General features: G+C 42.5%; 1 protein-coding gene across 7 annotated transcripts in view; it reads left to right on the top strand.

The window, feature by feature from the left end:
• Positions 1-22,932, top strand: part of MTUS2 (microtubule associated scaffold protein 2) — a 322,218-nt gene that overhangs the window by 111,156 nt on the left and 188,130 nt on the right. For all 7 annotated transcript variants that reach the window (XR_012584761.1, XM_074568409.1, XM_074568387.1 and 4 more), the window contains 2 exons: positions 7,057-9,645; positions 15,634-15,874. Coding sequence is in view for 6 of the 7 variants with exons in the window: in XM_074568409.1 (XP_074424510.1) it covers positions 7,360-9,645; positions 15,634-15,874 (2,527 nt within the window). In the remaining variant the exon portion in view is untranslated. The remainder of the gene's footprint in view (positions 1-7,056; positions 9,646-15,633; positions 15,875-22,932) is intronic.

Raw genomic sequence — 22,932 nt, 5'->3', positions numbered from 1 at the left:
AAAATTAACATTTGCTCCACCATTTCTCTTCTCTGCCTATGTCTTAATTGCTTGTCAGGCAGAAAGTTGTCTATCTGAAGTACTGTCCTCTTTATGTTACACAGCAACATTTCCATAGGATCTGCCAACTATGATATTATGCTGCTATTTCCCCAAGCAGCTGGGTCTGCTTTGTTATGAATAGAAGCTGTTGGGGAGTATATCCAAATCTTAGTTCTCAGTCTTCCCAATCACATTAACAAAATTATCACATGCCTGGGTGAGCACTTCTCCACCACTTTTAATTAATTTTGATTGTATGTTACCCACTCCAAGAGGTTTATTGGCTTTTTTTTTCATGTTGTAGTGTCAGCTTTCAACTTCCATCGCTGTTGGAAGTTCTTCATAAGGATTTGGGCTTCTCAAGAAGATATTCCTTCCTCCTTCCCTTCCAGCACTGTATTTATTTCATCCATGGGGCTCAGTTCTTGGCAGCGTACAGCCCTGGCATCAGCTGAGGTGGTATCTCTTCTCCCAGAGAAGTCCTCAGCCAGGCTGTGGCTGGTTTGCCAGTCCTCCCCAGCGGCATTTCTTGGGACAGCTGTGCTTATCAGGAGGCTGCTGTTCTTGCCAGTTTTCTGTAGTAACTGTAAGAACCACATCTGTTTCCAGCCGCGTACAAATATATTCCTCATGTACTTTCATCCATCCTCCCCCATCGCTGCATTGGTCGGACAACGGGAGCATCTTCCCTATGGGCCAAGATTTCTTTCTTGGGGTCCGTTTCCACAGGAGTTTATCTGTGGGCTCTGTAACACAGAGATGCTCATCCTGTTTGGATCTGTGCTGCTTGTGTCAAGGGCAGCAGAGCTGGAGCTTTTGGTCAGCTCTTGTCTTGGATGCTGCAGGGGTTTGTGAACTTGGAGCTCATGACCAGGGTAACTTCAGAGGGTAATGACTGAAGACTTCTCACTTCACACTTTCAACTAAGTTGGGATCAGGCAGTTGTGGCTGCCTTCTGGGAGGTTAAACACCCCATCATGCCTCTTGGCCTCCTCTCTGAGGCATGACAAAGTGGGCTGGTGTTTAGGTCCCCATGTGCAGCCAAAAGCATGATCCTCACCCCTGGGCAGTGCGACCCACTACCCCACCAGGTCAAGAGCATTTACCTTCCAGGAGCGGGCAGACAATGGCTGGCCTGTGGCTGACCATTCGCAGGCTACTGGCTCTGCCCCTTCCATTTACAAACCCATTGCTTTATGTTTTTTTAATAGTAGTAGCAAGAGGCATAGGTTCAGTGGCAGGTGGTTAATAAAGTGTGGTGGGTTGACCATGGCCGGACACTAAGTGCTCACCAAAGCCACTCTTATCACTCCCCCTCCTCAGCTGGACAGGGGAGAGAAAATATAGGAAAGGCTCATGGGTCGAGATAAAGACAGAGAGAAATCATTCAGCAATTACTGTCATGGGCAAAACAGGCTCAACTTGTGGAAATCAGTTTAATTTTTATTACCAATCAAAATCAGAGTAGGACAACGAGAAATAAAAACTACATCTTAAAACACCTTCCCCTCAACCCTCCCTTCTTCCTGGGTTTAACTTTACTCCCAATTTCTCTAACTCCTCCCCCCGAACAGCGCAGGGGGAAAGGGAATGGGGGTTGTGGTCATCACATGTTATTTCTGCTGCTCCTCCCTCCTCAGGGGAGGACTCCTCACACTCTTCTACTGCTCCAGCATGGGACCCTCCCACGGGACAGTCCTCCACGAACTGCTCCAACAGGAGTCCTTCCAACGGGCTACAGTTCTTCATGAACTACTCCAGCAAGGGTCCCTTCCATGGGATGCAGTCCTTCAGGAACAGATTACTCCAGCGTGGGTCCCCCATGGGGTTACAAATCCTGCCAGCAAACCTGATCCAGGGTGGGCTTCTCTCTCCATGGGTCCACAGGTCCTGCCTGGAGCCTGCTCCAGCATGTACTGTCTGTGGGGTCACAGCCTCCTTTGGGCATCCACCTGCTCCAGTGTGGGGTCCTCCATAGGCTGCAGGTGGATATCTGCTCCACTGTGGACCTCCATGGGCTGCAGGGGACAACTTGCCTCACCATGGTCTTCATCACAGGCTCCAGGGTAATCTCTGCTCCAGCGCCTGGAGCACCTCATCCTTCTCCTTTTTCACTGACTTTGGTGTCTGCAGAGTTGTCTCTCACATATTCTCACTCCTCTCCTCGTCTGCAGTTGCACAGGTTTTTTTTTCTCCTTCTTAAATATGTTATCACATAGGCACTACCACTGTCATTGATAGGCTTGGTCTTGACCAGTGGCGGGTCCATCTTGGAGTCAGCTGGCATTGGCTCTATCAGATATGGGGGAAGCTTCCAGTAGCTTCTCACAGAAGCCAACCGTGCAGCCCCTCGCTATCAAAGCGTGCCATACAAACCCAATACATATGGTATTCAGGTGCTTCTCATACACTTTATGCCAAAAGAGCAATCTGCCTAAGCTGTGCACTGTGTTGGCAGTACAACCAGATGTTTCCAGTGTATCTTGCTGTAAATATTGTGGGTCTAGACTTTCAGTACTTTCAGGATGGGTAAGCAGCTGTGATAGCCTGCATTAGGAAATGTTTATACAGCAGCCAAACTTCTCAACACATTTCAGGTTTTATTTCTTTATCTCCACTTGTATTTTTCCATGTGTTTTGATTATTCCTTTGCGTATCTCATAATTATTACTGTTCTATTTTTATAGTAAATTGAAAACAAACCAGACAGCCAATAGCATGCTAATGCTTTTCCATTTTTCTTTTATTCCATGCCTACTGAGGAAAACAATATTTCTACACTGCTTGTTTAACAAAAAAAAAAAGCTGCTGTTGCTATTTAGAAGCCAGCCACTGCTTTCTTTTACCAGCCAGCTACATTTTACAAACTTGAGCTCTGCTGATACAACCCATGCCGGGTGTTGTAGGGCATAAATCGTCCAGCTCAGCTTCACCTTCTCCCTGGTGTCTCCAGAAGGTGGGGTGGGACCTGATGGCTACATGCAGCTTAGGATGGAGCAGACCATAGGGGAGGAACTGCAATAGCAGATGGGAAGAAACTGTTGTAGGCTTCTTTCCTAGATCATCATTAAATGGGCTTAGGTTTAGAATAGAGGCTCTTAAGAGAGAGACATCTCAGAAGGAAACCGATACTGCTGAAGTTAAACAAAATATGTAATTATGTTTCTGGCTCCTTGAACTTTTCTCCTCCCTGTGGGATTCGTAGTTAACTATAGTCTAGTGGGTCTCATTTTATTCTTCTGTTGAGCATGTTCACTTCACTTTCTAAAGCTTTTTTCACAAATATAGTTATTGCATCCTGCCAAGATGCTGTGACATGGAGAGTTGTGACTTCATTTTCCACTCTGCAATTAAGAGGGGACATTTTTACACTATACAGTATCAAGAAATGTTTTTCCATGTCAGTCTTTACATGTACCAAGTCCAGTCTTTAAGACTTGCAGTCACGTTTCTTGTCCAGCATCCCCAGCGAGATGCTGCTAAGTGATGAGGTGGTGTCATTTCTGGGACTGAATCTCCCCCTACCCCCTGCTCCTGCACTAAAGAGGGCATCTGAAAAGTTAGGAGGTTCACATCTCTGTAATCTCAGAGCCTCTACACAGCAGGAAGTGACTTCAGGTGTGTGTATGTCAGCTAAGATCAGTCTAGAAAGATGAGCAATAAAAAACAGAGGAAGAGCCAGCAGAACACAGGCACAGCTGAGTCTTTTCATCTCACTGACTCCAAAGAGCATAGTGAAGTTGAGGCTAGACAGTGCCACATAAATTATCCCGCAGAAAATCCAAGCCAAAGCTTCATAAATAGAAGGTATAGAAGAAGAAATCTTCCAGGGTTCCAAATGTAACACAAAACCATACATCTTACTCTCGCATATCCCTATCACAGTATATAAGTCTATTACATTGATTGAACCAAACCCAAAAGCTTGTATTCCTTAACAGGGAAAACTGGATTAATAAGGTGTTAATTGATATAGATACTTCATTATATTTTTATATTAATTTAGCAGGAGTCCTGGGCTGTCAATATGTTCTATAGCAGGATGCCATCTTGCATTATTTTCAAACATAGAATAATTATTCTGTGTATTCATTGCAACGGCAACCGTAAAAAAGCAGGCAATATTTTGGAGAAGAAGAAAATCTTTTTAGGTAATTGTATAGATGCTAATTGTAAGGATGTCACCAGAAGAGAAGGACTTGGAATATTGGGTGCATAGGGTCCGTCCTGGAAGGTGTTAGCACAGGATGAACCACTTTTCCGAGGTGCCTGTCCCTCCCTACTGACTCTGGAGGAAGCCCAGGAGTGGTGCTAACAGTGCCTAAGATTAATCTCTGCCTAGACAGTATTTTATTGTCCCTTCTCTTAAAAGAAGTGTAATTGCACATATATTTGGAGTCTGTGTCTCTGGCCAGCAATAACTGCTTTAAGAGGTTAATCTCAACTGGCAGCGTTCCGAGGTCATGCGGTGTATTTGAGGGGGGACAGATCTTTCCTGACCCTCATGTTGATCAATTTGTAGCAGCAACATTAAACCAAATTATTTGGTCTGGTCTCTGAAGCATACCAGCATGGCCTGTCTCACATGCTGTGCGTGAAGATGCTTTGAATGAATAGAGATGTTTTTTTTCAAAACTACCTTCATTTGCCATGCTACTAGTCATATTGGGGGCAGTAAACAAGAGGAACCAATCACTTTTTACCATAACCTTAAATGCCTTAATTAACTTGTTCTAAACCCATGTGAAAGATTTAGAGAAGAAAATAAGTGGCAAATTAATGTATTGCTCTATTTGTACATTTGAAATGCATGCAGCCTGATATGGTACTTAGGGTTTAATGTACATCACCATGATTGTTTATGAATTTATTTATATATACTGCCATAGCACCCAAAGGCTCAGTGTCTCTGGGAGCACAAGGCAGGGAAGGAGCAACTGGTGGGACGGAGGAGCTGTGAATGAAGGAGTGAAGTTAGGCCTGTGAAAACAAGGAGGTGGGTGAAGGAAGGTATTTTAGGTTTTTTGTCTTTGTTCTTCACCATCCAACTCTGTTTTAATTTAAATTAAATTAATTCTGTTTTGCCTGGGATGGTACTTGGTAAGTGATCTTCCTGTCTTTATCTTGACCCATGAGCTTTTTAATCTTGTTTTCTCCTCCTCTGCTGTTGAGAAGGGAGAGTGAGAACGCGGCTGGGTGGGCATCTGGCAGCCAGCCATGGTCAACCCACCACAATCTGTTAAAGCTTTGGGCCACTGGGTGGCAGTTTTGGTGATACAGTACAAGGTAGTACAAGAAAGATGAGGATGAGTTCCCTCCATCTTTTTCTCAGTTCCCCAAAGCTTTCCTCACTGCACTTTCTATTAAATTTGCCTTTCTTCATAAGAGAGGTGTTCCAGCCTCTGATCGTTTTCGTGGCCCTCACTTTTGGTACCACAGAGTGTTGCCATTTGCCAACTGAGGGTGAAATGTGAGCTGACCGGCCTCGGCTCCCTCTGGTGCCCATCAATGCCCCTTCCTAACTAACCAAGCAGATAACAATGGACATGCTTTGCCCAGTGAAGGGCATTTAGAGTTTAGCTTTCAGGTTGAATGTGTGAATTCTGGCATTGTCATTTTTGGGTGAAAATAAAGAACCAGAAGAAATGAACCAAAGAACTCCATAATGCATGTATTTAATTTAATAAGTATTCAATTCTTTTTTCTGGGAATAAGGAAAGAATACAGAAGTAGTTTAAAAGTCTTGCTTTATGATGGTGTGAGAATAAGATCTATAATAACACAATTCTGTGGTGCTCAAGTGAAATTCTTAATACTGTGTTCTGTTTCATTAATTAATTTAATTAGTTATTGTTTGCTGAAGAGCTGGAACTACGCCAGGAGCCTGAATCCAAACTCAACCAACACGTGTGTGTGCTGTATAAAGAAACTGGATCTGAGCTCAGAGCCAGATGTTGTGAGCAGAGCTGAACTGAATGCGGAGGCTGGGAGGACCTGCTCATAGCGGGTGTTAGAAACACAAGCCCACACTTGCACCCAGGTGCTGTAGTCCGAGGACTGGACTTAATCAGCACTTCTAATTAGTTCCCTTGTGAGCCCCTGATTAGAAACCCAGCACAGCTAGGAGCATTGCAGGTGCTTTGAATTCTACCTTCTGAGAACTGTGGAACATGTTCCAATTTCCAGTGTCCATATTTCTTTATTATGAAGGGTATGAACATATCAGCGTACAAGAAATACCTGAGAGAGTGAATTTTGGCATGGTACAGACAGAAATTGCCCCTTCACCTTGTTGGAGGTGACAAGAGAACAAAATCCGTGTTCCCAAAGCCACAGGTGGAAGAGAGGCAAAAAGGGCCACCCTGTACTAGGACTGGTGTATAATCATCCATATTTGAACATACACATATGCATCTGTTTCAGAAAAACACAGTTTTTCTTTGCAGGCCTCCAGCCATAATTTTTGCTTTCTTGGTGTCTGTAGATCTGGCTAAGAAACGTCAAAGGGTGTCAGCACAAGTATGGCAGTGATTTGTACGAGGCAAGGAGAGAAACCCATAAACGTCCCCTAATAGAGCTGGAATTTTGTTAGTTATGGCTTGTCTATACAGTGGTGCTTTAAATGCGTGTAATAAACACATTGTTAAATAAATGGTGTAATAAAGATATTGTTCTAGCAATATGAAAGTGCTTAGACCCTCAACGTGGGGTCCCATGCTCACCTAGCTATTTACGCCTATTTCCAGTTGTAAATGTGTGTGGCTTAAAAACGATAGCAACCACTCTTCTAACAAGGACAGTTTTAACCGTGTAACTTCTCAAGTCAGAGATCTGTGCTACACAAAGAATCTTGGCTGTGAGCAAAGCTGTGATGGAAACAGCATCTAAAGTGCTCGAAAGTGCTCTGACCTGGGGATGTACCTGGGAATCCTGGTGATTTTAACTTTGGTTTAGTTAGCATGATTCCTGACATCAGTGTAACGTTGTTTGTGTTGTTTTGTTTTTTTTCCGTAGGTTGCCTGGATTAATTGGCTCTCACTGAGAGGGAACTTGACAGATCTATTTTATTTTCGTTGAACCTCTCTACTGCACATCATAAAGATTTCTTAGATCCAGAGGCTGCACGAAAGACAACTGAGCAGCACAAAAATGTGACTCTGACAAGAGACTCCAAGCTTTCTGACGAGGAATTTTCTACTAATCAGCTTATCATTTAAATGTATAACCGAAGCATGCATAATAGTTAACCTGATAGGGAAAAAACAAACTGTCTCATTAATTAGGACTGCCAAAAAAGCAGTCACCTGAAGCTTCAAAATGAGTGCTCCGTTAATCCCAAACAAGTCATGTTATGCCCAGCTTCAGGACAACCACAGCGAAATAAAAAATAATAATGAAAGCATAGTGAGTGTGGGGGATCCCAATGCCAACCAAATTGTGACAAAACTTAGAACCACTGAAAGGGATGTTAAGAAACGTGATTTGATAGATGGGAATATACACACTGGAGGATCAGAGAAAGTTACTCATCTGAATACAGAGCAGAATAAACTTCTGACCTTCAAAGACTCTCGGACCTGTCACACCGGTGTACAGGAAAGTAAGCTGCCCTCCACCACAAGCAGGGAAATGGGGAAAGACTGTAGGACTAGTGAAGCTAAGGATATATCAAGGCATATCAGGATTAGCCGAGGACAAAGTCTGTCCAATCTAAAAAGCAGCACAAATGATGCCAATCTGGAGGTTATTTCCAAAGGTGATGTTGACTTCACCCAGAACTTTTCTAAGGGTAAAATGCCCAGGACTGTGGAGATGGAGAGAATAAAACGGCTTTCTTTGGGAAGACCGAGTAAATTCTCTCCTCAATCTGAAACATTTGCAAAAGACTGCGTTGGCCGCGTGTCGTGTAAACGTCTGCTTTCTGCATCATTGGACTCCATCGACAGGTCGCACCATTTGATAGGAAATGCAGAGAAATCACAAAAAACATCCACGGATCATTTTCTTGGGATGGTGTTTCATCCACTTGACAATACCTCAGAGGAAAATATTGTATTTTATTCCAAACCATCTACCTCAGGGAACAAGAAAATAAGTAAACCAGAAAATGTACCAAATGTTAATGTTGAAAGCACACTGCATACTTCTCATTCTCAACATTCAACTCCTAAGCCCAATGAGATTGGTAGTAAATCAGAAGCACAATTAGGTCAGGGTGATAAAAGTAAAAAACCTGAGCTTAAGACTGCACCATCTCTACAATCTAAAAATACGTGTCAACAAAAGATTGAGAGAATTATGCTGGTAGAGTTCCAGGGATGTAAAAAAGATGAAAATACAGCAGTGCAGGAACAAGAAGGCTCTGGGTCTGATGCATCAAAATTTCAAGCATCCCATTTTCAAGACGTCTGTAATAAAGTAGAGGATCCCTTGTCAAGCCAGGTGGTAACCTATCCTGATGACAAATTGCTAAGTGATAACACCACCACGCATGGGGAAGGGAGAGGAAGCAATGACAGTGACAACAGGGCAACTAGCCAAGTTGGTGAAGAATATTTTACGGACGAAGAAGTGGAAACAATATTCCCGCTCACCTGCGACAGTAAATCCAGTGGCAAAGTGACACCTAGAAAAAATGAAAATTTACATGAAGTTGACACAGGTTGCACTGAAACAGTTGGTGAACAGATATCTCTTATACATAACATTAATCTACCTGACAGCAAACCCTTGAAATTTAATGAGAATAAACTGACGCTAGTCAAAGGAAACACGGAGGATGCTGCCGTGCCTGCTTCTGATCTCTCAGATCAGCATGGGGTGTGCAGTACAGAGACAGTGTCAAACCAACAACCTGACAACCATGACAGTGATTTGGAAACCTTGAGCTTTTCAGTTCCAAGTAAAAAGACAGATAATGCACAGAAACATCCTCCGATTGAAGTACCAGAGAGCTGTAAGGTTTCGGCAAAGGCTGATGCCTTTTTATGTGTCCCAACTCCCGTGCGCCCAGTGGCAACGCTGGATGTTAATAGTCAGCCCACACTATCAAACAGTAATTTGAAGGACCTTTATGCACTTCATGTTGACAAACTGTCACCCTCCTCAGTCCTACCTCCCATTGACAGTACGCAGTTGTTAAACGTATCCCCTAAAGTGCCTATCAAGACTGCTTGCAGCAGCGCCATCCCAAAACCTATCCTGGTCCACTCCAAGGGCTCCCTTGCAGATAAGGCGGAGGTGGACAGTGACTGCAGTGAAAAGCTGGAAGAAAGCATCGAGATAAAACCTGCCATACCCAGGCCCAAACCTGTGAGACCTAAAATCATCACATACATTAGGAGAAACCCTCGTTCCATAGAGCAGCTCGAGCCTTCGTTTGCGCCGGCAGGGCTGCCGTTTGGTACCCCTGCGTGTGGCATGCCCATCTCTACGGATCAGAAAGTGTCTAACGGAGGGGAGGTGAAGCCCCCCAGCATCCTGTATGACAAATTTAAACCTGACCTCCAGAAGCCAAGACTCTTCAGTTCTGGTCTGGTGGTGTCAGGAATTAGGCCCCCAGGCCATCACTTCGGTCCCATGAGCGAGAAGTTTCTGCAGGAGGTAAGGAGGCAGCTTTGACAGCCTCTTTTGTGTGCCAGGTGGTGATCTTTTGCTTACTTATTGCTGCCAGAAGTTAGTTCTCAAACCTCAGGTAAGAAATCAATCTGAAATCCAGGCAATGTATGATCATTAGAAATAAACTTACTTAACCGTTTCTGGCACTGACCCTGTTGCGATGTCTAATCTGTGACTGGAAGTTCTCGCCGTGTTCCTCCCGTTTTTCCCAGCAAGCCAGTCACCTGCTAGTAGTATAAATAGGGATGTTTAGAAAGCAAAAGACATGCTGTTTGAATTTATACATAAATGAAATTTCTTTTTTTTCCCCCAAAGAATAGCTTTGGGAAATGAATGTAAATTTACCCACAGAGACTTTTCCTCCTTAATGGGAAAGTTGGCAGGTTTTTGCAGACAGAGCACTAGAGGTCTAAATTAATTCCCTTCTGTTTAGCTGTACCGAAACCCAGGGACTGTCAGAGCTCCTGTTAGATTATGTATATTATGTAGGAAAAGGTTTACTTTTGACTTCTGTTAAAGCCATGTGTTATATTGACCTACATCTTAAGTAAGAAATCTCCTTTCCCTGGAAAGTCTTCCCGTGTAGCCAAAAGGTGATGGAAGACTCTCTGGCCAGTTCTGGATCCTGATATCTTATTGTGTTTCCACCTTGATAAGCTGGGCAAGAATCTTGGTTCCCTGAAATCCCTGCTGGGAGGTGAGCACAGTGGAGGAAGGCTGACCTTGCTTGGAAGGTGGAGAAAGGACAGGGAAAAGAGATATGTTCAGGTCTGCGATGTGCCCTTGCATACGCGGCTTGGGACATGTGGTAGCTCAACAACCAAACTTTTTATATAAATGCTGAAGATCACACAAGTGTACTTCATTTGCACCAGTCTTTAAAAAAAAATTTTTTTTTTTTTTGCTGTGTGCCTCGTTGGTTATTGAGGCTATTTTAATGCCTGCCTCATTCTACATACAGTATTTATCCAAGGGCCATCACTGGAAAAAACAAATTTACAGTGTTGACAATCAGAAGCCAGCAAATACCCAAATTAAGGTATTGTGCGTGAGTGTAGATTGGCCCTTACGTCATGTTTACAGGCAACCTATTGAAGTGATCACGGACTATCTGTTGTGTATTACATGCTCTATTCATAGAGCACCATCTCATCCGAAACACAGAAAGGACGGTGCTCACTGCCCTTTCCCCTCTAACTTCAGTTTCCAGCTCTGTTGCTTATATTTTGCGTCCAGAGGAGGAATTATTAAAGTCATTGTGAGCTTGTCTGTGCCAGCCATTATTAGTATATCTTCACAATCACATTTTAAGATGAGGGAAAATTACCAGGTTATTACCGTTGAATGTATCGCTATGGAAATTAAAGCAAAAATAACCCAGACTGCGCAACTATTTGGCTGTTTATAGGGTGACATGACCCTCTGAAGACTGTAGGTGAGGTTCAGATAACCAGGTAGGATCAGCAGACACATCTGGGAGCAAAGGACCGATTTCTGTGCACCTTTGAGGCCTGTTCTTAACATGAGAAGGCATCAGGTTGTGACAAGTCTGCAGCGTGATTCACTCTAGACAAGGGTTAGAAGGACACATGGGCTGGAGAAGATCCAAAGCATCTTCCCCCACTCCTCCAAGAAATATGACCTTGGGTGGGTATTTCAACAAGGGAAGGTTTGAACCCAACCACGCTGCTTCTTCAGAGAAGCTGGATTGCCTGGAGGAGAGGCTGGAAAGGAAAAGTCGGTCAAACTGCAGTTTGTGTTATGAGTTTGCATTAGCCCAGGAGTCAGGAGCTGATAGCAGGGGATGATATTTGCTGTCTTGGGCTTCCACCCTAAAAGCAAGTACCTTAGTCCCCTGCTAGCTGGGGGGATGCAAAGGGTGTTAGCTCCAGTATGGATCAAGAAAAAGGAAAATGATTGATCCATGGAAGTGTGCAGATGCTTAGAAGAGCAGCTGTGCACAGTACGACTTCATAGCAGATGACTGATGAGTAATCTGAAATAGAGCAGTTAGGATGTGTTGAGATAGATCAAAATCACCCTGGTGAAGGGACAGTGTTGAAGACTCAGAGATTTTGGAGACGCTAGGGCAGGATGGGTACTCTCCATTATATTTGTGAGTGTCGAAATCCCAGTCTGCTGTATTTCATACATCCAGTTTGGGCTTTGGAGGGCTTTGATTAGCATTTTATAGCTCTTTACATAGCTATGATAGGAGGTCTTAATAGCTGCTATCAATCAGACCTGTAATCTCTACGCACCCTTCAGATAGCTAAATGGTAGGAACAATTAAATATCCCTCTAGATGCCACGAGGTGGAAAAATTGGAAGGTCCTGTGTCAGACAGGAGACCCCGAAGCAAGGCCTGGAGAGCTGTCTGAGGAAGACTCGAAGGCTACCTCCATGCAGCAGCAAGCCTGCAGGGGAGGTGTGCTAAGGGCAGCTCAGACAAAATCCCAGCTCAGGCATGAAGGCAGTCCAGCTGTGCTTAGAGACTGTGTCCCAAATGGAATTGAGTTAAGGTTAAATGGGCAGCCTTGCCTGTGGCGTTGGCAGCTCCTCCAGTGCTTTTCTTTGGAACCTTGTCATGGTGTGGAGGTAGATCTTTCATGCTTGTCTTCATCAAAAAAAAAAAAAAAGAAAAAAAAAAAAGGTAGAAAACCCCTCACAGTGAAATGCTTTAAAAAAACAATAATTGTCCAGTGCAGATCACTGCTGTCCACATGCTTCATCACAACGTGGGCTCCCCATCTCAAAGTGGACCTCAGTCTCTTTTAGTCAGCACCAGTGGGAATTTGTGGCCACTTTGTGTTCCCAGTTACCCCTTATGGGAAGTAACAGAGCAAACCGTAGGACCTGAAGGCTGTTGCTGTGCTAGTGAACTGAACAGCGGGAGGGCATGGCCTCCAAGGCTCACACAACGTTGTCCATACTGCTGGACTGGAAGCACACTCCCCAGCTCAGTGTCGACCTCTGCCAGCATGTGCTCACCCAGAGGCTGTTCCCAAGGACCAGCAGGGTGAGAGTTTACCCATATGGATATGGTCTGTGCCTTGACAGAGTGGTCCTTGTCTCACTTTATTCACTATTTTATGGCTACTGCCAAGAGTCCTGGTTCTGGTGGAGGTCTGTAAGGAGGTCTGCTGATCACCAGCTCTCCTGCCTGCCTCCTCAAGGCTGCGTCTGACCTGTTCAGCCACCTCCTTGGGTCTTTTCCCCAGCACAGATGTCTTTCTGCTCCAGAGAGCATGGGCTAAAGCCTGTTGAAATGAAAGGCCTGTAGGGGAAAAAGGGGTAGGGGGAGTTGTTTTATACATAGTCAAAGCAGGAATTTTTGCCCCCTAATCTCATTATCTGAACTGCCTGAACTGCCTGAACCACCTGAACCGCCTGAACCGAAGTCACCAACTCTTTTCCCAAATAGTTGCCTGAAGCAGGCACTTAACAAGAACATTCTTGCTTAAGGCATTAGTGTTTGATGATATTATAAACAAAGTAACATGAAGGAAAGTATTGGGCATCCTGCTGGCCATGCTGCCAACTCTGCTCAGGATTACCTGGCCTGTGGAAATTCCTGTATGCTCCAAGTATTTTCTGCAGATTTTCCATCTCTTTCTAACCAGCTAATTAAATGGGGTGAGTGGGGAATGAGCAGACAGCCACACACAATAAAACTCTGAGCTGAGCTTCCTTTTAGTTGGCAGGCTGCGGCAGATCTTTTCTTTAAAAGTCCCTGGTACAAAAATCTAGTACAGAATGCTAACAGGTCTCATATTAATCCAGATTTTTCTGAAGATCTTTAAAATGGCCCTATGATCAATAATTGTATGTGATTCTATTGAGATGAGTTGAATTATACACTTCATGAATTCACCCTTAAATAGAAAAGAAAAAGGAGTATGTTTTCATAGCAAGTTTGTGTCCCCCAAAATTGGTGTCTTCAAGAGATAGTTGCGTAAGTCCTTCTCACTTCTCTCAGCTTGAGAAGATGTTTTGTGGTTGTGATTGATTGGGTTTGTGAGCATGTTTGTTGGTCTTCTGCGTTATTTGTAGCATACTGCCAATAAAATAAAAAATGAGGTGACTGAAAGTTTGGCTAAACTGACCCAGTTTATCAAAAATGCGTGGTTTCTATATTTAAAGATATTTCTCTACTACTTATACTGAAGTACTTGGCATTGGTATATTCACTGCCAGTTAAACATGAAACGATAGGAAGTGTTTAGTGAAATCTGATTGAAATAAGTTCATCAGGGAGAAAAAAGATAACTGAATCTTATCCAGGAAAACAATCCAGAAGTTGAAAATATCCAGAAGTTGAAAATAAGAAGCTAAACATCTGCAGTCCAAGCCTAGAGAATCATCTATACAGTAAAAACCTGCATCCTGATTTGTAGAAATAGGTCACAGGAGTATAGTAAAAAAGGAAACAGGAATATCTAATGGCAGGAAATAGGATTGAAAACAAAGGAAAAAATACTGAGCAAAAATATAATTCTCAGTGTTTGTTATATCTGCCCTCCTAGTTCCTGTGCAGAGGCCTCAAAGATCCTATATTTAATAGTTTAAGGCCAATCTTGTCTCTTTTAGCATATTAAAGATTTGATAAATTAGGATTAAAGCTCTTGAAGCAGCTGGGATCAAAGCTTTTATGGCCAATGTTGAGGTGCATATTCTAAATGCTAATAATTGCTAAATAGAAATTGATTTGGCATATTATATGCATCATAACTTACAGCAGAGTTAATTAATTAGCAGTTACATCTCTTCCTGGGTAGCCTATGGCACTTTTTTGATTAATTTTTAAACAAATTTAGTTTGGATTTCCTATTTCCTAAGCCATTTTTTTTCTCTAACCTAAATGGGATGCACTGAAAAAATATGCATGGGTCCTTTCTACATTATGATGATTCTACATTTTATAAGAAAATGGTAAAGAAGTTGGACTCTACTTTGAAGAGCAAATGGTTCTTTGCAAATGAGAGAGATGAAAGCTACTGACATTGCTCTGCACTCTCGTCCGGAGTCACGAAGCATCGCAGTGAGGTGGGAGTCAGGGCCCAGCTCGAGTGTAGAAAAATGCAAGGGCTGAGTCGGGGAACCAGGTCATTCCCCGACTGCAAGTTCCCCAGTAACAGCCAGTTTGTCGGAAATACTTCCAGCTTGGGACTTCCTGTGCTGTCCGCCCAGTATACACCCAACAAAATACTGAGAGATTCGTCACTGATTTTAGCAAAGCATCATCTGTTTGTTGATGAACAATAAATGTTTCACATCCACAAATTTGCTTTTTTGTCTCCAGTTCAAATGGAAAGATGGGTTTTAGAGCTCTGGTTTGGAATATTCAATAGCTCCCTGAAAATATAATGTGAAGAAACCTGCCTACGTCCACAGCTGGGTCTTTTTTCAGGAACTTCAGGGGCACAGATTACAATGAACATTTTGCAGTAAGAACATGTAGAGATTTTTTTTCTCACACAAATGATTTGACAACACCATTTCTCCGATAAAATGAACTTACAATGCCTTCTGCTTTATTTTTAACTGTCTAAGTTAAAACCGTCTTCACCTAAAATTGTATCTCAGTAAGAATATTTTAAACAAATTCTAATAAAAATTCCATTTGCACACTCTCTTGGTTGTATCTACCTCTGTAAATAGTATCACCTTTCAGGACTTAAAAGGAACTTCTTTTTCATTAATTGAAGATTTTCCATTTGTCTGTTTTCTTTTTGGGAAAAGATCAGTTCTTTATTTGGGTTTCGTTGGATTTTGAGACTGTAACATGTATATTTGTCGAGAGCGATTCATATGGTAAGACCATCACTTTTTGAAAGTGATGATCAGTTTGCAGTGCTATGAAGCCCAAATTCACAAGGAGGGAAAATTAGCCTTTTTGAGTAATTTGGAGTTCCATAGTTTCTGGGTTTATTGATTTATTGCATAATATCTGTATTAATGATTTTTCTGTAGGTTGGGGAAAGGCCTGCGAAAGATGAATTTTGCCCTCCACCGTATACTCACTACGAGGTCCCACCAAGTTTTTATCGATCTGCCATGATCCTGAAGCCACAGTTAGGACTGGGGGCAGTGTCCAGGTTACCATCTGCAAAAAGCAGGATTCTCATTGCAAGTCAAAGATCCTCAGGTAGCTGTCTCCATCAGCAAGGAGAAATAACGAGTGCTCCCAACCTCTATCATCCTGATGCATCAGGTAAAGTATGAACTTTCTTTCCTTTCCTTTCCTTTAAGTGTACTCACCAATAAGAATATATATATTTTTTTTTCAGACAGAAATATCATAAAATGAGCAATATCTTGACCTGATACTACAAAGCTCCAAGAGTACTCTTTGAGGTGTGTCTTTTTATCCTGAGGCAAGGCTGACTAGGGAGCCTGGGACTTGCACAAAGATTGTTTAACAGGTCATTGCCACTGAAGGAGAATCAATTTCAGTAATAATTCTCAGTGTGCTCTTTTTTATCTTCCTCCTCCTTGTACATGCCAGAAAAATCCTTGCTTTTGTCCTGCAGAAGATAATGGGACATTTTCTTCCATCATGAAGACCCCGTTGTTCAGTCTGAATATGACATTGCCCACCATGTTGTGTTCTAAAAGCCTGGGCAGTGTTCAGGTGTGCCAGCAGAGATCTTGATACTTGGAAGTCCTGGTATGCACCAGACTTGAGAATGTTGTTGGAGACAACATTTCTAATGCCTTTTTCTTTCCAGCTGCTGCCCAGCTCAGCATGACCCTGGGCAGAATTACAGGGGAGGGAAAAGCAAGAGCGAAGCTGGAAGGAGAAGTGTACAATACCACAAGACAGAGACAATAATTACTTCTGTAGGACACTCCTTGATATCTTGGAAAAGCTTGGAGGCTTTAACAATGTATATTTAAACAGCAGCAAGTTCAGTGAAACATAGCAGCTGCTTAACAGCCTACAAGTGTGAAGAGATTTTTAAAACATACTCATAAGGGATAAAGTGAAGAAATAACTTGGGGTCATATGGTTCCTTCTCTTGTCCCAGGATGGGATTCCTTCTGGTAGATGTTTATTTCACCTGTTCATGAAAAACTATTTATAAAAGCCTTTAAGACGAAATCCTGCATTACCTGGTTTCAAGTTAAAAGTTTACCCTAGTGTTTTGCCTAATCCCCTTTGTTGCAATTTACTTCCTTTTTTATCTGGAGTGGATGTGGGGTCTTCTCCTTTTTGCTGGTATTTGAAAATTAGTACTCTCTCTCTCCAGTGTCCGTACTAAGCTGCTTCTCTATACTAAGCTGCAGAAGAAATTTAGAGGTGGAATGGATATGGGTCAGTGTCTTGATTTAAGCTGAGAGAATGGTACCAGCCAGTAATAGTGGCTGCCAGGATTTGGGGCTTATCAGAAAATCAAAGTTCTCTTTAACACAGTGCCTCTTGCCACTATCCTTTACTATTTGACCCTGCACCTGGAGTTTATCTACATTGATGCCATTATCAGAAGCTGACAAAGCTCAGCTGTGTGTGACTTCCGAGACACTCCAAGCTTGCATGCTGGGCAGTAAATACCAGTTCAGCCCTGTGAGTTGACTCCAGTCAGCACTGAACATGGGAATATGGGTGCAGAGAGCAGTTGGATCATATTTTCTATTTCAATGAAACTGGAAGAGGCTGCAAGTTCAGGATATGAGTAGGGTAAGCCGATGTGTAACAGGAGCCAGTCTGGGACATAGATATGAGAGAAATATACAAACAGGACCTATTAACAAATCCACTGTTTTTTCTGATCCTCAGAAATGAACATTGCCTTGATTTTTATTCATCCAGCTTAATTATCCTGCATCATTGATGACTACAGACATGACATTTCCCTAGCCATTTTTTATCCATGTAGGAACTTGTCTTGTATGTATTAATTTACTGTCTTCCTATATTATGTGACATTCTAAATCTAAACAGTATCAGCCTGTCAGTCCTATTTATTGTCTATAATCCTGACTTTAAAAATGCCAGTGAAAGAGAAGTACACATGAGGAGATAGCACTAGATGTTAGTGCGATTCTTATTCCACTAAAGTTCCTATTGCCTAAAGTTTTCCTATTTCTCAAAAGTTGGGGATTTTTGCTCTTACCACTGATTATTTCTTGGACCTTGTCTGCTTTGGAGGTCAAATTTAATTCATCGCTCTCCATAATTTCCTTCCTACAACTGTTATTTTGTTTGCTTCCCTCTAGTCTATTGATACCTTGCTGTTTCAAAGATGCTATTAAAGATAACTCATGGTAGTCCAATAATCTGTCTACCATCTCTTTCAGGATCCCAAAGTGTGTCTCATCTGGTCTCTGGGCTCTGACTGTTTTTATTGATTTTAAATTACCCAAGACTTGTTCTGGAGAGGTTGCTAATGTCTCTAGTTTTTCACTGTCCACCCCAGGACACATTGTTTTCACTTCTGGCATCTTGCCTTCCATTTTCCTTGAGTAATGAAGAACATGTTTAATTTTTCTGCAACATCTTATTCTGTTGCAAGGTATTTCCCACTGCTCTCTGTTGATTCAGTGCCTCCCCTGATTGATCTGTCTTATATTTCTGATACTTTGTTAGTTACTTTACATTCTTTTATTTTTGACATTTTATTTCTCAACTATCCATTCAAGATTGGCTTATAATCATCTCTTCCTTGTACAAAGCCTTTTTCCTTTTATACCTCAAATGACTTGATCTTTCTCTTAGCATCATATAACTTCATAAATCAGCATACCAGCCTTTTAATCTTTAATTATTTCTTTAAAGAAGAATGAATAGCTCATGAAAAGGCTCAAGTGGCAGCAGACAGGACAAGACCGGTATAGGAGTGCCAGGGCAACAGAGACCTGGTTCCTGTGGTTGCATCCATAGCAGTGCACAAACGCAGACCAGAGATGGGTCTCTGGTTGCCGTGGAGGGGCTGGATGGGACAGCGGCCCCTGGCAAGCCAGAGCTGGTGTGAGGGTGACTGGAAGGGCTCAGAGCAGGGCCAGGTACCATCTAGCCAATTGTTTTGAGGTAACCAAAACCATTTTCAGCTTTCTGTCAATCACTTTCCCTTAATTTGGCAGTTAGTTGTGGTATTAAACTTTAATCTGCATTATTGGTTTTGATGCAATATTTGAGAAAGAGGATTAAACATGGCTTTGATAGAGTCATATTTACAAATACAAGCAAATGAAATGTGTGAGCATATGGTCAGCATCCTGGAAGTGGTGGTGGCGAGCCCCTTGCTCGCGTGTGTTGTGGTGTGTGAGGGCTGGCTGGCTGCAGCAAAAGCAGCTGGGGACCAGGAGGTATTTTTCTCTCAAGGATGCCAGTCCTGCCTTCAAGACTGCTAATCAGCATCTCTTGCAGCTCAATCCTGAGCTTTTAATCCAGTTTCTAATCCTAGCGATTTCAGTCCTACCCTGGGGTGATGGAAGCAGAAGGATCTAGCCAGTCGCCATCCCGTGACAAAGTGTGAGGTACCACGGAGGCTTTTAAACTGAAACCGCCATGGCATAGTATCGAGGACAGCAGCAGTGCCTCATAATGAGGATTTTATTCCCCTTTGCCATGCCGTTCATAGTGTAGCAGTCTGCTTAAGCAGCACTGATAAGCTGAGTGGTTTGGCCTGTGTATAATACTAATACTCACAAAACTGACTCTAAAGTAATTGATAATTAAATCCCTGAACTGCCGTGATGGACTGCAAGTACATTAAGTAACATTAAGGGTTTTGTTAGTTTTAATACACGCCGAGTAGAAAGTAAAATAATAACGAATGATCCCACAAGTGTGATCTCCAAATGTGATGCCTAAAATGTGACTGGAGCAGTGATCCTTCTTTGTCTGTAGGACATGGCACATGTGTTGGCGTTGACTGCGAGTTCCTTATTAATCAGTGCTGCCCCTTAGGTGATGCTTTGCCTCTGATGGGTCAGGCAAGCAGCCTGATTGTAAGAAAAAGCATTCTGCACTGTATGTAAGACAGAAAGTAACTGAATCATGATATATTTAAAGGTTCAATAGTGTCTCCGAAAGCTTAATTTGTTTATTTTATGTAAATTGACTCTGCTCTTTCTATGGGAAACTTGTAATTCAAAACAAGCTTTGAAGGGTATTGTGTCTATAACATATAAATTATGAATATGTTTCCCTTGGTTATAAAGACTTCTTGGAGCACACATGTTAGGATTTGCATTAATTAGCTGACTATTTTGATGGGATTAATGTCTGATTTTGAAAAGTGTAACAGAGATCTCATCATTAAAACTTTGCTCAATCCTGCTCTTTCACTTCACTTAATTCTACATTTTTCATTAGTATTTATGGTATTTTTTTCTCAAAGAGTGAGTTAATGAAATGTTGGTTCCTTATCACCTCTCTGTGTATTAAATTTGCCAGTCCTGAGGGTCTAGCAGTTCCTCTCATTTCTAAGCAAGTCAACTCTTGTTAAACATACAATTTATATATAAATCAGGGCAGCAAAGTTTCTGATTACTCAGACACACATAGATATATGCATTTATTTGTGTCTTTGCATATGTATAATGTATTTCATCATGAATGCTACAATATGTCTACAGCTGTCTCCTGGAAGGAAAGCTTTGCTTTCACGTTTATTCTCAGAAATACTTAATATTTGAACAAGTAAATGAGATTTGATGATAGAAAAGGGGGTTTGAGGTTACTACCTGAAATGTTGCATTACTGCTACTACAGCTGTGTGCTTATTTTATAGGTTTGCAGCCTGAGGTACTAGGATTTGAGCTGACAAACTTCTTAGTTGTTTAAGGAAAGAGGTGATAAGGGGAGAATTCAGAGAGGAAAATATTCTCTATACTCCACTAATCTGCAGTGTTTTCAGTTGGCACTCTCTGCTTTCTTTGGGAGAGCCATCTGACTGTATTTTGTAAAGAAAAATTAAGTTCTTCAAAGGGAGACACACACTTCATCAGAGTTTTGCTAAGGCCATTGTCACCTTATTCGAGACTTAGCCATATGACACTTCTCTGCGCCCAACAATTATTGTGTCGTCAAAGGACCAAAATGCATCATATGAGAAGAGTTGTGTGGATGACTTGTACCAAATTGTCAGTTGTAAGAACAGGGTCCGTAACACTAATCTGGGCGCAGCAGCAGGCAAATGCTTCATACCCTGCCTCCTCCCTGGCGAGAGCCAAGCATCGTCTCTTCTGAGCAGCCTGTCCAATAAGCAGCAGCTGGGCGGATGAGATGTGGCTGTGGTGCACAGAGAATTGTTCTTGCAATGGAAGACAGTGGAAATTTTACAGTGGAAACCACAATGAGTGTGGCGCAGGCACTGACAATTCCTATGCAGGGATGTTTCTGTGGGATGCTGCTGCTTTGCACATCAGCTACAAAGCAAACACCAATATTTGCAGTTTGAATGAATCATAGGATTATAGAATTGTCTAGGTTGGAAGGGACATTTCAGATCGTCTAGTCCAACCATCAACCTAACACTGACAAAAACCACCACTAAACCATATCCCTCAGCACTACGTCTACCTGTCTTTTAAATACTTCCAGGGATGGCGACTCAAACCACTTTCCTGGGCAGCCTGTTCCAATGCTTGACAAACCTTTCAGTGTAAAAACTGTTCCTAATATCCAATCTAAACCTCCCCTGGTGCAACTTGAGGCTGTTTCCTCTTGTCCTATTGCCTGTTACTTGGGAGAAGAGACCGACACCCCCTGGTTACCCCCTCCTTTCAGGTAGTTGCAGAGAGCGATAAGGTCTCCCCTCAGCCTCCTTTTCTCCAGGCTGAACAACCCCAGCTCCCTCAGCCGCTCCTCATAAGACTTGTTCTCCAGACCCCTCACCAGCTTTGTTGCCCTTCTCTGGACACACTCCAGCACCTCAATGAAATGCGAGCTGACAAATTCTTGGGATGGTGAGAACATGCTAGCCAGCCTTGGGTTGCCTGGGAGCTGGGGTGGCACAGAGCAGCTTTTTTGTGCGTTTAAAACAGGAGGAGATGAGCATTTCTTACCGCATGATGGTGCACGGGCTGATCAGAAATTAATTGATTTCAGCAATGATGACAACAGTTTTGCCTTTGGAGCTGGACTGTCCCAGGCTTGATGAGAGACCATCAAGGGAGCTGGGTGCAACGTGCAGTAGGGATGCGTAAGAAGTCTAGCTCTGACTTTTCTTAAGGCTCCCCAGGCATATCTGGTTTGTGTCAATCAGTCGCTAGACTCAAAATGTTTTCATGTTTCTAGATGGGAATAGCTTGAAGTGTCATAGAAAATCGCTTGTGTGCCGTACGGACAACACTACTTAATTCTATAATTAGCTTCAGGCAGTGAGACAACTAGAAAGATTTTTTGCCAATTTTTTAGGTTTATTTTGGCAGATTTTTATTAAAACGAAAGCTTCTCATTAAAATAACTTTTGTTTTGAACTCCCAGACCTTGTTTGCGGGAGTACTTCTATACTTCTAAGAAACAGAAATAAAGAAAGAACATCCACCGTAAAACTTGATGATATTTAGAACAGAAAATACGTACAATAGTCTGATGTCTCATGTATTTTAATGAGAAAGAAGACACAAAATGACTTAGCTTTAAGGATCTGAATGCATCCCTAATGGGGCTAATGTCCTGCCCCCAGGTCCTCCTGGTAAAAAAAAGCTGGATTACAAAGAAGAGAAGTGAAAAATAATTTAAGGATGATGATGAGTTCAAGATACAAAATACTGTTATTTCAGGGGGAATTTGAAGTGAAGTCATAAACCAAAGCAAGCATGAAAGTGTGAGAAAAAACACTGAATACTGTGCTGGGGTCTCGGAGAATGACTTTGAAGAAAAGGTAGAGATGGCTGAGCGGCAATTTATCACCAAAAACCTTCTCGTTTTAAAGAAATTCTTCTTCAGTGACACCTGTAATGTGCCACGGACTGCAGGTGCTTGGTCGCACAGCGGTGCAAGGAACAGACAGCCTGGGGAGCCGGTGTGGGCATCCCTGCGGTTGAACTGGGGATATGGGAGTCCCAAGTGAACCTCACCATCCTAGGGCAAGCGCGTTTCAAATGCTTTTTAAATAAAACCATTTCTCATCACTTCCCCCTGACCCCCAGTGGAATATTCCCTATTCTGCTGCAGGAAATCTGTGATATTTATAGCTTTTTCCTGTAAAGTTGAAAGATTTCTCACTCCACCTCAATTTTCAGAGGTTCTCAGGAAGAAGGAATCTCGACTCTCGGCTTGTGTAGTGCAAGCCTGTTGGTGCATTTTTCGGAAACCTG

The sequence above is a fragment of the Larus michahellis genome, chromosome 1 (assembly GCF_964199755.1).
Source record: "Larus michahellis chromosome 1, bLarMic1.1, whole genome shotgun sequence".
Lineage (NCBI taxonomy): Eukaryota > Metazoa > Chordata > Aves > Charadriiformes > Laridae > Larus > Larus michahellis.
This window is presented reverse-complemented; position numbering and strand designations above follow the sequence as displayed.